The sequence below is a fragment of the Procambarus clarkii genome, chromosome 18 (assembly GCF_040958095.1).
Source record: "Procambarus clarkii isolate CNS0578487 chromosome 18, FALCON_Pclarkii_2.0, whole genome shotgun sequence".
Taxonomy (NCBI): domain Eukaryota; kingdom Metazoa; phylum Arthropoda; class Malacostraca; order Decapoda; family Cambaridae; genus Procambarus; species Procambarus clarkii.
In genome coordinates this window covers 38636977-38651420 of record NC_091167.1, presented here as the reverse complement: position 1 = coordinate 38651420, position 14444 = coordinate 38636977, and the positions used below count along the sequence as shown (strand labels likewise).

Here is a 14444-nt window from a genome sequence, read left to right as displayed (position 1 = left end):
GTCACGAGTGACCACAAGTGGAGTAACTTGTCGCGCGCTACGCAACTCCAACTTTTACAACTAGATCTGCCTTCACAGCCTTTATTTATTATTCAATTTACATGAAACTTGCACATTATATGTAGAGTTTACACCTCTAAAAACTGTAGTATGTTTTCATATCTACGTAGATTTATTGATTTTATAAATAATGATACACTTCATTTTGTTGCATACGTTTTTGGGAAACTTTTAAAAATCTGTATTATTGCACTAAATACATCTGGGATAAAGATCATACTAGACAATCTTTATTATATAGTAAGGTCATAGCGAGTGTCGTAGAAATGATTTTGGTTCACAATTGTGGGCTGTGAAAGCAATTGAACATTGTTGAAAAATATTTATTTTTTTTATTTTTTTTTTTCTCCTCTATTTAGGCTGAGATGCTGAAACTTGGCCTAGGTGCAGCACCTTTCACATGTATCAGGATAATAAATTATGAATACCCTACAACAACTCTCATAATTCCGGGGAGATGCCCCCTTAAATACATGGATGGCGATATACTAAAGAAATTGTTCACGACTTTTGTTAGTCCAAAGCTAGAATATGCAGCGGTTGTGTGGTGCCCATATCTTAAGCAGCACATCAACAAACTGGAAAAGGTGCAAAGACATGCTACTAAGTGGCTCCCTGAACTGAAGGGCAAGAGCTACGAGGAGAGGTTAGAGGCATTAACAGAAAACGAGGAAAATAAATGGGGAGGTAAATGTAACAGCCACATAAGTGCAATTATGTACTATATATGACAGTAAGGAAATGTACTTATTACACTTAGTATTAAACCATGCTGTCAATTCAGAGGATGGGTTGTTTCAAGCACAAGACATAGCTTAAAAAAAAAAAATCAGAGGTATGCCACTAGGCTAGTCCCAGAACTAAGAGGCATGAGTTACGAGAAAAGGCTGCATAAAATGCCCTTCAAAACACTGGAAGACAGAAGAGTAAGAGGAGATATGATCACTACCTACAAAATTATCAAAGGAATTGACAGGGTAGATAAGGATAAACTGTTTAACATGAGGAGTATGCAAACAAGGGGGCACAGACACAGACTGAGTACCCAAATGAGCCAAAGGGATGTTAAAACTTTTTTCAGTGCCAGAGTAGTTAACAGGTGGAATGTATTAAGCAGAGATGTGGTGAAGGCTGACTCCATACACAGTTTCAAGTGTAGACATGACAGAGCCCAGTAGGCTCGGGAGTCTATACATCAGTTGATTGACGGTTGAGAGGCGGGACCAAAGAGCCAGAACTCAACCTCTGCAAACACAACTAGGCGAGTATATATGTATAGTATACCACATATGTATACAACTGTATACGTATTGTACACCACGTCACTGGAAGACAGAAGAGTTCGAGGGACATGATCACCATATACAAGATTATCAAAGGAATCGTTAGGGTAGATAAAGACAGGCTATTTAACACAAGGAGCACACGCACTAAGGGACACAGGTGGAGACTGAATGCCCAAATGAGCCCCAGAGATAATAGAAAGAACTTTTTTAATGTCACAATAGTTGACAAATGAAATGCAAGTGGTGAAGGCTGACTTCTTGAAGTCTAGATATAATAGAGCCCAGTAGGCTCAGGAACCTGTACTTCAGTTGACTGATAGTTGATAGGCGGGACCAAAGAGCCAGAGGTCAACCCCCGCAAGCAAACTAGATGAGCAGGAGTACAGCTAGGCTATAACACACACATACACACACACACACAAAACACTACTCAGCCACAGGGTGCTGGTGGTTGAGTAGACAACAGGGTGGTGGTGGCTGAGTGGATTGCACACTGGGAACATAATCCTGTGGTCCAGGGTTCGATTCCCGGCGCAAGCAGAAACAGTTGGGCAGTTTCTTTCACTCTGATGCCCCTGTTACATAGCAGTAAATAGGTACCTGTTTGTTTGACAGCTGTTATGACCTGCTTCCTGGAGGTGTATGTGTGTGGGAAAGAAAAATAAGTTAGTAGTTAGTAATAGTTGATAGATTGACAGCCGAGAGGCCGGCCAAAAGAGCAGAGCTCAACCCCCACAAGCAAAACTAGATGAATACACAAAACATTATACACACTACACTACACTACACTACACTACACACTACACACACACACACACACACACACACAAAATTATGAGAAGGATTAAGACAGAAGAGGACTGATTGAGGCTTCAAGAAGACCTAGACAAACTGCAGGAATGGTCGAACAAGTGGTTGTTAGAGTTTAACCCAACCATATGTAATATAATGAAGATAGGTGCAGGGAACAGGAGGCCAAATACAAGGTATTATCTGGGAGAGGAAATTCTTCAGGAGTCAGAGAAAGAAAAAGACTTGGGAGTTGGTATCACGCCAGACCTCTCTCCTGCAGCACATATCAAGAGGATAACATCAGCGGCATATGCCAGGCTGGCCAACATATGAACGGCATTCAGAAATTTGTGTAAAGAATCATTCAGAACTTTGTATACCACATATGTCAGGCCAATCCTGGAGTATGCAGCCCCAGCATGGAGTCCATATCTAGTCAAGGATAACACTAAACTGGAAAAGGTTCAAAGAGTTGCCACCAGACTAGTACCCGAGCTGAGAGGTATGAGCTACGAGGAGAGACTACTGGAATTAAACCTCACTTCGCTGGGGACAGAAGAGTTAGAGAGGATACAATCACCACATACAAGATTCTCAGAGGAATTGCTAGGGTAGAAAAAAACAGGTTATTTAACACAAGCGGCACACGCACAAGGGGACACAGGTGGAAACTGAGCGCCCAAATGAGCCACATGGATATTAGAAAGAACTTTTTTAGTGTCAGAGTGGTTGACAAATGGAATGCATTAGGAAGTAATGTGGTGGAGGCTGACTCCATACACAGTTTCAAGTGTAGATATGATAGAGCCCAATAGGCTCAGGAACCTGGAACCTCATTACATCCACTACACATAAGGGGCATAACTGGCCGACCCCTCACGGTGTTCAAGAGAGAACTGGATAAGCACCTCCAAAGGATACCTGATCAACCAGGCTTTGACTCATACGTCAGGCTGCGAGCAGCCGCGTCTAACAGCCTGGTTGATTAGTCCAGCAACCAGGAGGCCTGGACGACGACCGGGCCGCAGGGACACTAAGCCCCAGAAGCACCTCAAGGTAACCTCAAGGTAACCTGTACACCTGTTGATTGACGGTTGAGAGGCGGGACCAAAGAGCCAGAGCTCAACCCCCGCAAGCACAACTAGGTGAGTACAACTAGGTGAGTACACACACAAAACACTACATGCACACACACAAAACACTACATGCACACACACAAAACACTACAAGCACACACACAAAACACTACATGCACACACACAAAACACTACAAGCACACACACAAAACACTACAAGCACACACACAAAACACTACAAGCACACACACAAAACACTACAAGCACACACACAAAACACTACAAGCACACACACAAAACACTACATGCACACACACAAAACACTACATGCACACACACAAAACACTACATGCACACACACAAAACACTACAAGCACACACACAAAACACTACAAGCACACACACAAAACACTACATGCACACACACAAAACACTACATGCACACACACAAAACACTACAAGCACACACACAAAACACTACATGCACACACACAAAACACTACAAGCACACACACAAAACACTACAAGCACACACACAAAACACTACAAGCACACACACAAAACACTACAAGCACACACACAAAACACTACAAGCACACACACAAAACACTACAAGCACACACACAAAACACTACATGCACACACACAAAACACTACATGCACACACACAAAACACTACATGCACACACACAAAACACTACAAGCACACACACAAAACACTACATGCACACAAATCCCTACATGCACACAAATCACTACATTACAATACATTTACATTACATGTATGTATACAATATATATAATTAAAAAATACACACGGGCTGCCTGTCCCCAACAAATGAATTACATAAGCAAGTGTCCTATTTGCCATAATTTCATGCATTGTAGGCTTGGTTTTTGGTCTTTGGTGTCGCTCACTGCTCATTCACAATATTTATATATTTGTGACTTGCCAATATTTATATTCAAGTTGACAAACATTGCTATTATCTTGTCCAACTTGGGAATTTACAATTATCTACATCACAACCTTGCATTTACCATTTTTTCTGTACAAATCCTTATTTAATTTAAGTGTTCCTGCAGTTCAGAAGAATCTTCATTTAAATTTAATGTACATCATATCCTTATCATCCACAAACTTCCAGATGTTTACTATTTACCCAATATCACAATTAATAAAAAATATGAATACAATGGACCCAAAAAAGAACCTGGAAGTTCACCTTTAATAACTTAACCCTACTTTAATATTATCTCATTGATGCTACTGCTTACAAACTTTCAAATAAGCTCTAATCAAAAGAAAAAAAAACAGTGGGTAGACCCTATTGATATCAGCCAAATTCATCGACGTGTGAGTAAACTACACTTGAAACAATCTATCAATCCCCTTGTCTTATGTTACCCAGTAGTTTATTTTCTAGATTAAATGCCCTATTTGTAAATCAGTATTTACCCCAAGTCTTTCCTTAAAAAAAAAAAAAAAAAAAAAATTATTCAAATTGTATCCATATTTTCGTGTTCTGTTTTGTAGGGATACACTTAAAACATAGTTCATATATTTTGTTAAACCCTTTCACCCAATTACGCATATACTGTACTTCATCCATGTCACCCCTTAAAGCCAATTTAGAAAATTCCTCCAATGCCACAGGCTGTAAATGGCTATTCCCTACCTCAAAATACTTTTAAATATACTCACTAAAAATGTCAAAACTGAATGGAACAAAATCTGTCATGCTTGGTCTAGTTGAGCTCATGCCAATAAATTAAAAGTATCCTTGCAAAAGGCAACTTAGTTTCACATTGTCATAAAACATGAAGCTTATTAACCTTACAGAGATCCACCCAAAGAAGGAAAGCTGACTGTACAGTCACCCATCCAGTTACTATGCAGACCCAACAGTATTTCTTTAACTAATGTTAATGTTTTATTTCACTTTGCTAATCCCTTTTAAATTATGCAGTAGTGTTGGGCAATGTACTTTGGCCTACGTTTTCACATGTACTGAACATTTAAGAAACACATATGAATCCCACATGTCACTGAATTGATTCAAGACGAGCCATAGGTTACAGAAATAGCGATCAAACAAACACACAGCTTCCTCATATGGGACCAATGGCCGCCTGAAGGAAAGTTACTATGCAAGATGCAATGACCCATTAATAAAAAAATAATAAAACTGGCAGACTTAGGCTACACAGAGGGGGTAAAAATTTAAAAACCTTAATAGAAAAAATGGCACATTCTCTAGATCAAATTAATGAACACAAAGGCATTAAGCAAAGGTTAAGGTAAGGGTCTGGCTCACGTGCGTTTGTTTACAGCCCGCTCCTCCCCCCCCATCCCCTCCCCCACACACACGTCAATGCCAGGCGGCTCCCACAACCTTACATATTGTGGCCCTTAACCATCATTTCTGAGAGATATTCTCTCTGATGGCACTTGACAAACGTAGGGCTGTCTTCCGAGGACCCGTACGGAAGCCGGAGACGGTGCTCACGGGATAAAAAGTGCATTTAATGTAGTATTATGCCAACCTTTTCCCCATCGATATGCCCTTCTTCCCTACAAAAACAAAATGGCGTCAGAGATGAGCACAAGACCATGGTGTATTTCCACGCCCACCGACGCCCACATCCCTTGATGGACTCTTGATGGACTCTCAAGGGGCTCTATAGGACCTCTACATGCATACAGAATTAGCAGAATACATCTAAATATATGACAATCTCCAGAGATTTACCTTGAATGTTACTGCCAACAGAATCCACGACTACCAATACAGTTATTTCATATTTTTTCAGCGCCTCACTGCCTTGTTAGTATGCCTTTTTCACTGCAATACACATTTACAACACTAACTCACCAATCTCGGACAGATGCCGAACAGATTATAACATAGTATTAGGCGAAAAACAACTTCACAATTAATATTACACGTCCGGCCACCACTCGAGTAAGAGTAATTGTTCCAGTGTTGTGGACGTTCGAGAATATTAGACGTTCTTATTTTTAAATAACAAATAAAATTGCGCAACAGACTTCGGAAAAAATTATCTTGAAGCTGGTAATTTTTGTAAATTACACTTTTGAGAATGATAGTGATAGCGAACTTCGTGTTGGTTTTACAAGACTTGACAATACGCAGATATCAACGCGAAAAATCGAAGATCTCGTTTTCATTCAGGCAGCGTCACGTACGTTACTCTCGTTTTCTATGCGGCCGCCGGCAGGGGTATCTACTCAAGATATTTCCATCCCGGTCTGTTAAATACTTACATCCAATCCTAAATTTTATTCTTTCGCAGATTGAAAGAGAGGAAGATAAATGTGGATACGGGCCGCGCACCAAAATTTTGCTAAGGGTGACAGTAGGATATAAACACCACAAGCAACACTGGAAATAATTTAGTTCACCCATCATTTATGCACCCTGCAGAGAACAAAGGCTATGTTTATTTCACTAACCCCGCTTCCCATCCCCCCCACCACCCCTGCCCAAAAAAACTAACAGGGAGGTATTCAACATATATTATGAGATACTAGAGTATACGTTATAAAAAACAAACGTTGTATTCTTTCAAACTAATGAACGGTGTATGTAGGCTATACACAGCATATAAATTATGTTTATTATATATATATTTATTAATGTTGATATATGATGATGTGTGGCATTGATTAGAATGACAAGATAACTTTAAATGTCTTAATGTTTCACAAAACATTTCACAGTATATACCGTGCAACAGATATTTGAATTGGGCCCACTCATTGTGCCTAACGGAATTACATTCCCCAAGGCGTTTCAGTCGCCTTCTGCCACAAGGGGGGGGGGGTAGAAATAGCCTAAGCTACTCTATCCCTTTGAGATGTATTTCTTATCTCAATAAACATACTTTAACTGCCATAAAAATAGTTCAAAATGCGCTGTGTGTTTTTAACTAATCAGAATTACACATTCAAACATTTTTCCAAAAAGAAAAGTAACCAAATTAAAAAAAATACATATATAGAAACGGAAATTAACCCTTTATTATTATTATTATATATATATATATATACAGTATATATATATATATATATATATATATATATATATATATATATATATATATATAATGTTTGCGGCTTTGCAATAATGTAAATACCTATCCACTGTACCATGTACAAACATACTTTTTGGTACAAGCATACACTGTACCCTAAATATATATATAAATTAAGTCATTCATGTGTGCCCACAGAGGTCACAAGGTACGGTATATGAACGTCTAGCCTGCCCTGGGCACAATGCTATAACAACCCTCTATAGCGAATTCTAGGGGGAGAATTCGTGCTATATCTAACCTATAATTCGTGCTATATTTAACCTATAATTCGTGCTATATCTAACCAATAATTCGTGCTATATCTAACCAATAATTCGTGCTATATCTAACCTATAATTCGTGCTATATCTAACCTATAATTCGTGCTATATCTAACCTATAATTCGTGCTATATCTAACCTATTACTCGTGCTATATTTAACCTATAATTCTCAAAAATATATATAACTGCTTTAATGTTATTATGTATTCTCTGCGAATTTATATGTCACTTCTCACTAAATGTCACCAAATACTTATACTGGAAATGCTTTTCATTTTTGTCTTACTAGATACAAAGCTGGAAAAACAAAAGCAGCTTTATCTAGATGTACAAAAAATAGATGACTTTGTTCTTTATTCTGCCTTTGATATAATGTATCCTTGAATGTCTATAGAGTAGTAACAATTACTGTAATCTAAACTGTATTTTATTTATCAGTGTTCTTCCCAGTATTATTTTATTACTGTATCTAAAACACTTCATATAATTATTATTATGCACATAAGATCATTATGATTATATGAATATAATAATTATAAATCATAATTATATGTATGATAACTATATGGTCATTTTTTCATCGTGTAAATAAATAATGTACAAAATTATATTTTGCTTGTACACTAAATCAACTATAAATATACAATGCATATGTGAATACAATATTTTGAATTGAATTTATTTGTTTTGAATAAAAAGAACTAATGTGTGAATCTATCATGCTTTTCTTTATTCTTTTCAAATCTGTGAAAAACTATTTATGATATACTGCTACTACCACTGTACCACTATTACTCTCACCACTATTACTACTACCAATATTACTACTGCTACTATATTACTACCACTATTAGTGCTACTACCACCACCATTAGTGCAACTTAGTTTAGTGGCCTGTTTAATTAACACCATAAACCGCGGGCTGGTTACTAAGACCACCACAATAACTTCCTGACCAGCCACAAGGTATATTTTAGTCCTAAACATTGTCCAGGACTAAAGTAAACCTCTCAGTGTATATATCCTCACTACTACCATTATACCTGCCTAACTATTTCTCTAAGGGAATCGAACCCAGGATACCCAATTGTGGGTGGAGAACGAAGCTAACTGTACTATTATACTTGTAGGCTTATCGAGGTCTAAAAAGAAAAAAAAAAGATCTTTCCCGAAATGCAACTTAACGAAGATAAATGGTTCCCAGTTACAAATTTACTGCTAGGTGAACAGATGCACCGGGTGTAAGAAAACGCACCCAAAACGTCTCACCTACATTTCCGAGATATCGATCCTCCACTTCCTGGCAAATCGATAGAGAGCCGTGAGCACTAACGGGCGCTCGTTAATAAATGATCAGAATCACCCTAAATCAACTGTGTGTCCATCCATACGAGAGTCGTTGGATTCCCGGAAAGATATCAGATGGAATTTGAAACTTGTGGAAGCCGACGGTGGAAATGTCGCGCTCGCAGACGTGTGCGTGCGTGTGCACAGGGATTACGTGCCCAGGAATTATTTATGACAATAACAGTGAGGAAATCTGCCGTCGGCGGGGAGGGAGGAGGCTAGGGCGGCTCATGATAATATTATACTGCTCTAACAGGCCTGAATGTAACTCACATAAACACTTAATTGGAACTATATAATTAACACGTGAGATGCCGGATTACCAAGACATGGAATAAAATAATGATCGTCCCTATTCCTAAACCAGAGAGAGAGAAAGAGAGAGAGGACTAAAGTAGAGAAAGAGAGGAGAGAAAAAAAGGGGGAGAAAGAGAGAGAGACAAGCACATCTTTTTGCAGAATTCATTATCTGCAAATGTTTCCCGAAAGATAAGGGTTAGCTTAATTGCCAGTGTCTTCCCAAGTGGGCTTAGAGGGGGTCTCCCGCGGGTCGGGGCGGGGGGGGGGGGGGGAGGGGGGTTGTGGTGGTGGTAGGGGTTGGCTATCCGAAGATAGCAGCCGTCCAAAGGTGTACGTGCGCTTAGTCTCGTTTCAAACCTCGCTGTATCATTCTAACAACTCCCTCGCTCGAACAGGTAGATTCTCTTAACGTTCGTTCAGTACTTAATGTTTAGCTCAGGAGTGAAATGAACTGGGTTTGCCCTTTTCAAGGTTACCAAATGCCAATTAAATAGAATGGGTGCAGTAGTAGTATATAATATTAAATTGTATTTTTGTCTGTTGTATTTACCCGAGTGAAATCTACGCCAGCTATGTTAGAGAAGTCAAATATCAAAAGTTTTGTGTCTATAGGAGTTTACGCAACTTGCCAACGTAGACATCAAATGTAAACTGTGTCAGCAAAACTATTCACACACCCTGATTGTATTGCAGAACGTGCAACTAATTTTGTGGACACAGGTTACATTTGTTAAAAAAAAAATAACAATTTACGAATTACTCATCACAAATGTTAAAGAAATGTGTAAGTTTTCATTCAAAAATTATGTACCACCAGGAATCTTATCTATGTGTCCAGAGTTTCCTGTTGCAGGCAGTGCATGCAGGTGGCTGCAACCTCCCCATCTCCACCCACTGAGTGAGTGCGGGATGCACGATAAGCAAAATAACATATAAATGTAACTAGCTCACCAGAATTGTAAATTGCCCAGCTTGAAGATCATTAAGGTTTAGTATCTGAACCCAGTATGCGAGACTGAACCTGGGCTGCTACTCGCCTCAAAACTTCATGTTTGCATTCACTAAAATCTCTCAAACCAACGGCTTTACAAGACAAACGTTTTCAAACAGTCGAAGGAAAATATATTTACTTTAATCACATAATAAACAGCTTAGGAAATTATAGAATTCCCCGTAATACTGCATATAAAAATACATTTAGCGAGTACTTCTCACCATACCGACGCCTTACATGGTCTATACCGCCATAAGCGCTCCATAAACAAGCAGCCAAGTTTGGATCGAATACTCTGTTCCTGTTTGAATTCCTTTCTAATAGGCCAGTAGGCCTACTCCAATGTTCCTTACTTCTTATCCTTATCATTATTTAATATCTTTCATTAAAAAAATACTTATACTTTCCACATGTTGTAAAAGGCAAATGATGGCAAACTGACTATTGAACAGTTGAGTTTCTCCAACGATCATTGAGAGTTTAAATTACAGATAAGATCGAGTCGGTTCCCTGATGCCAATGTTTTCATTGTTTCCAAACAGATAAGATTTATTTTTTTATTTATTTATTTTTTGCTCCGGATAGTAGCAAAAGTACTTTTGATAGTATATTGTTTCCAAACAGATAAGATTTATTTTTTTTTTGCTCCGGATAGTAGCAAAAGTACTTTTGATAGTATTTTTTGTAACTATATGCACCATCGTACGTAATGGATTAGATATTAGAATTCAGTTCTATTCACTTTATAGTCCGAAAAATCTAAAGTTTAAAACCAAACTTAAAAATATTCCTAGACCTAGTCTAGTACATATATGTACTATAATAAGCTACAGATAGCACGTATTAGGGCCTAGGATGGTTAATTTGGGTTTATTAGCAACATAAAACAAAACCCCTTCCGGTTTGTCCAAATGCAGTAGTATCAAATTCTTCCTAATTGTCCATTATATCAATATACATATGATGGTCCACATCGTTACTATGAGTACTACGGAAACTGGAGTATGGGTTTCCATAACACCTCACCGCTAAGAAAATCCACTCGGTTGATCATCCTCTCACTTAATCCACCTTGTGTTACCTCTATTATTTATTATTTAGTTCGTTTATCACAATTCATTTATTGTGCATCCTATATCATCCTGTGGACGGCAGTGAAAAAGGTTTCAGAGGCACATAATGGGTTCAAGAACCGAACCCCAAATTTCATTTTGTTAAGTAAATTAAAATCTTGATAAGTTAGTTGTACAGTTTAATGTAAATCTCAATATTGGGTTCAAGAACTGGACCAGGACAGTCTTTATGCAATTTACAGTGAACTATTTTCATATACTTCACTTTACCTATCATGTTCTCCCCACCCAATGAGTGGGCGGGAGTGGAACCATTGCATTCACCAGCATTCACGGTTCACATTTTGGTACCAACTATCCCAAGGCTTGTGGGTCATTAAGATCCACGCGGATTAATGACAAAGTAGTATAAAAAAAAGTCAAGCAGGTAGCGAGTGTCAAGGCAATTCCCGGAAACCGACAAATTAATTACAATAATCGCCCCACTCCATTCAAAATGTTGCAAAGACTCTCTCCATATTTTACTGGCTATTCATGCGTGCCACCTCTTGGGTGGCTTAATCTTTATCGATCAATCAATCTCTCCATATTCTGTCACGACCACATATCATATTCACTTCAACCATCTACCATTTATGGGTTACTCATGCCCATGCCCCCTTCAGGAAGGCTTAATCTTCATCAATCATCACAGCCTGTGTTTTTGTTGGTGCCTCTACCAACTCTGCTGGTATGGACTTGGTAACATTGATCAATGTCCGTCTTAACAATATAAACAATATGTAGGAAACTGCTTAAGTTCTACTGGTCCCCGTGAGACAGCTCCGAGTTATACCTACCCAAACTCATTCATTCATTTATTTATACAAGAGTTCTTACGTTCTTGTACAGCCACTAGCACGCATAACGTTTCGCGCAGGTCCTTAATCCTAATTTTCACCTCTCACACATCCCCTGGAAGCAGCCCGTAGCAGCTGTCTAACTTCAAAGTACCTTTTTACTGCTAGGTAACAGCAATAAAGGTGAAAGAAACTATATCCATTTGTTTCCGCCGGGGAATTAACCCGGACCATTATGACTACGAACACCGAGCGCTGTCCACCCAGCCATCAGGCCCCCCTCATAGACGCGATATGTCTAGCCTTGGCCTAAAACAATCCAGCGACTCCACGTGTATTATATGAGGCAGAACAGACTCCCTGCGGTACTCTACTGGCAACAGTTTCCCTCTCTGACTTGCCTCCGTTTATGCAACCCTAACGCTATTTGTTAAAAAAAAAAATAATTTCAACACTATGCTTGGATTTCACGGTCTCCTGGAAGTTGATACATACATAGTCATCAGCACCAGGCGTTGTTGATACATAGTCATCAGCACCAGGCGTTGTTGATACATAGTCTTCAGCACCAGACGTTGTTGATACATAGTCTTCAGCACCAGGCGTTGTTGATACATAGTCTTCAGCACCAGGCGTTGTTGATACATAGTCATCAGCACCAGGCGTTGTTGATACATAGTCATCAGCACCAGGTGTTGTTGATACATAGTCATTAGCACCAGGTGTTGTTGATACATAGTCATCAGCACCAGGTGTTGTTGATACATAGTCATCAGCACCAGGTGTTGTTGATACATAGTCATCAGCACCAAGTGTTGTTGATACATAGTCATCAGCACCAGGTGTTGTTGATACATAGTCATCAGCACCAGGTGTTGTTGATACATAGTCATCAGCACCAGGTGTTGTTGATACATAGTCATCAGCACCAGGTGTTGTTGATACATAGTCATCAGCACCAGGTGTTGTTGATACATAGTCATCAGCACCAGGTGTTGTTGATACATAGTCATCAGCACCAGGTGTTGTTGATACATAGTCATCAGCACCAGGTGTTGTTGATACATAGTCATCAGCACCAGGCGTTGTTGATACATAGTCTTCAGCACCAGGCGTTGTTGATACATAGTCTTCAGCACCAAGCGTTGTTGATACATAGTCATCAGCACCAGGTGTTGTTGATACAGTCATCAGCACCAGGCGTTGTTGATACATAGTCTTCAGCACCAAGCGTTGTTGATACATAGTCATCAGCACCAGGCGTTGTTGATACAGTCATCAGCACCAGGCGTTGTTGATACATAGTCATCAGCACCAGGCGTTGTTGATACACAGTCACCAGCACTACAGACACGGAGGTGAAGGTGCTGTGCCTATTGACCAGTTCTAGGAATGAATACAGAAACATAATGATGCCTTACCTTTTTTGCTGATCGAGAAGTGACGGGATCCATTATGCGGTAAATGTGGTCTCAATATGTGCTCACTTGATCAATATATGTGGTAACTGACTCACTATGTTGACACCTCATGGTCACTTGCTCATTTACAATGAGCCAAAACTCAGAATGAAACTGATGAAACCACGTCAGGTTATATGGTTCTGCGAAAGCTATAACACAATACCATCTTTTAAGAAGATGCAAAACCTCTTAACACTCTTATATCACACTCGCCAATCCCTCAAAAAACACTAGTTTACGTACGAATGCAAATTACAGCCGAGCATGTCGACAGAGCACTCGTAGCCTCGTCTACTGCGGGACACACTCTCTCACATACACACACATAAACAACTGAGGTGACGTCCGCTGGGCGATCGTTTATATCCAGAGTCAGGCCACCTGACTCGCCGCCTTCCCTACATCGATTTTTTTGAGGAAGTGCGCTCCTCTCCCTCTCTGCCCTGTGGTTCCCTTCCCAGCAACCAGAGACCGGGCCGCAGGGGAGTGCAGATCCCAAGGAAAACTCATTATTATGGGTTATCTATCCTTTATAAAGCATATAGTTACATGTAAGATGATTAGTAGCTATTCATTCCCGTGCCACCTCTTGGCTAGCTTAATCTTTATCAATCATGTAAGATGAGCAATGATATTTTAGTTGGGCTTAGTTGTTTGTTAGACGATCGATAGCTTCTTAGCGGTGCTCACATGGACGTATTAACTATATAGCATTTTGAACAGAATATCGGGAATGTGATTTTAGACAACGTAAAATGTTTAAGTTAATATCTCGATTGTTTCACCAAGGCCCTTTGTGAAGCTGACAGTTTATCAAGATGATTTCCCGC

At 39.4% G+C, this 14444-nt stretch overlaps 1 protein-coding gene across 7 annotated transcripts in view; it reads right to left on the bottom strand.

Moving 5' to 3' along the window:
* The window catches only part of LOC123754421 (uncharacterized), a 65883-nt gene extending 51923 nt beyond the window's left edge, over positions 1 to 13960 (bottom strand). Inside the window, exons 1-2 of one of the 7 annotated variants that reach the window (XM_069326509.1) lie at positions 13858 to 13960; positions 13573 to 13763 (exon numbers count right to left, since the gene is read on the bottom strand). In XM_069326509.1, the coding sequence (XP_069182610.1) occupies positions 13573 to 13605 (33 nt within the window). In that variant the 5' untranslated portion in view covers positions 13606 to 13763; positions 13858 to 13960. The other 6 variants (XM_069326508.1, XM_069326510.1, XM_069326511.1 and 3 more) reach the window with 6 other exon arrangements.
* Positions 13961 to 14444: the final 484 nt, after the last annotated feature.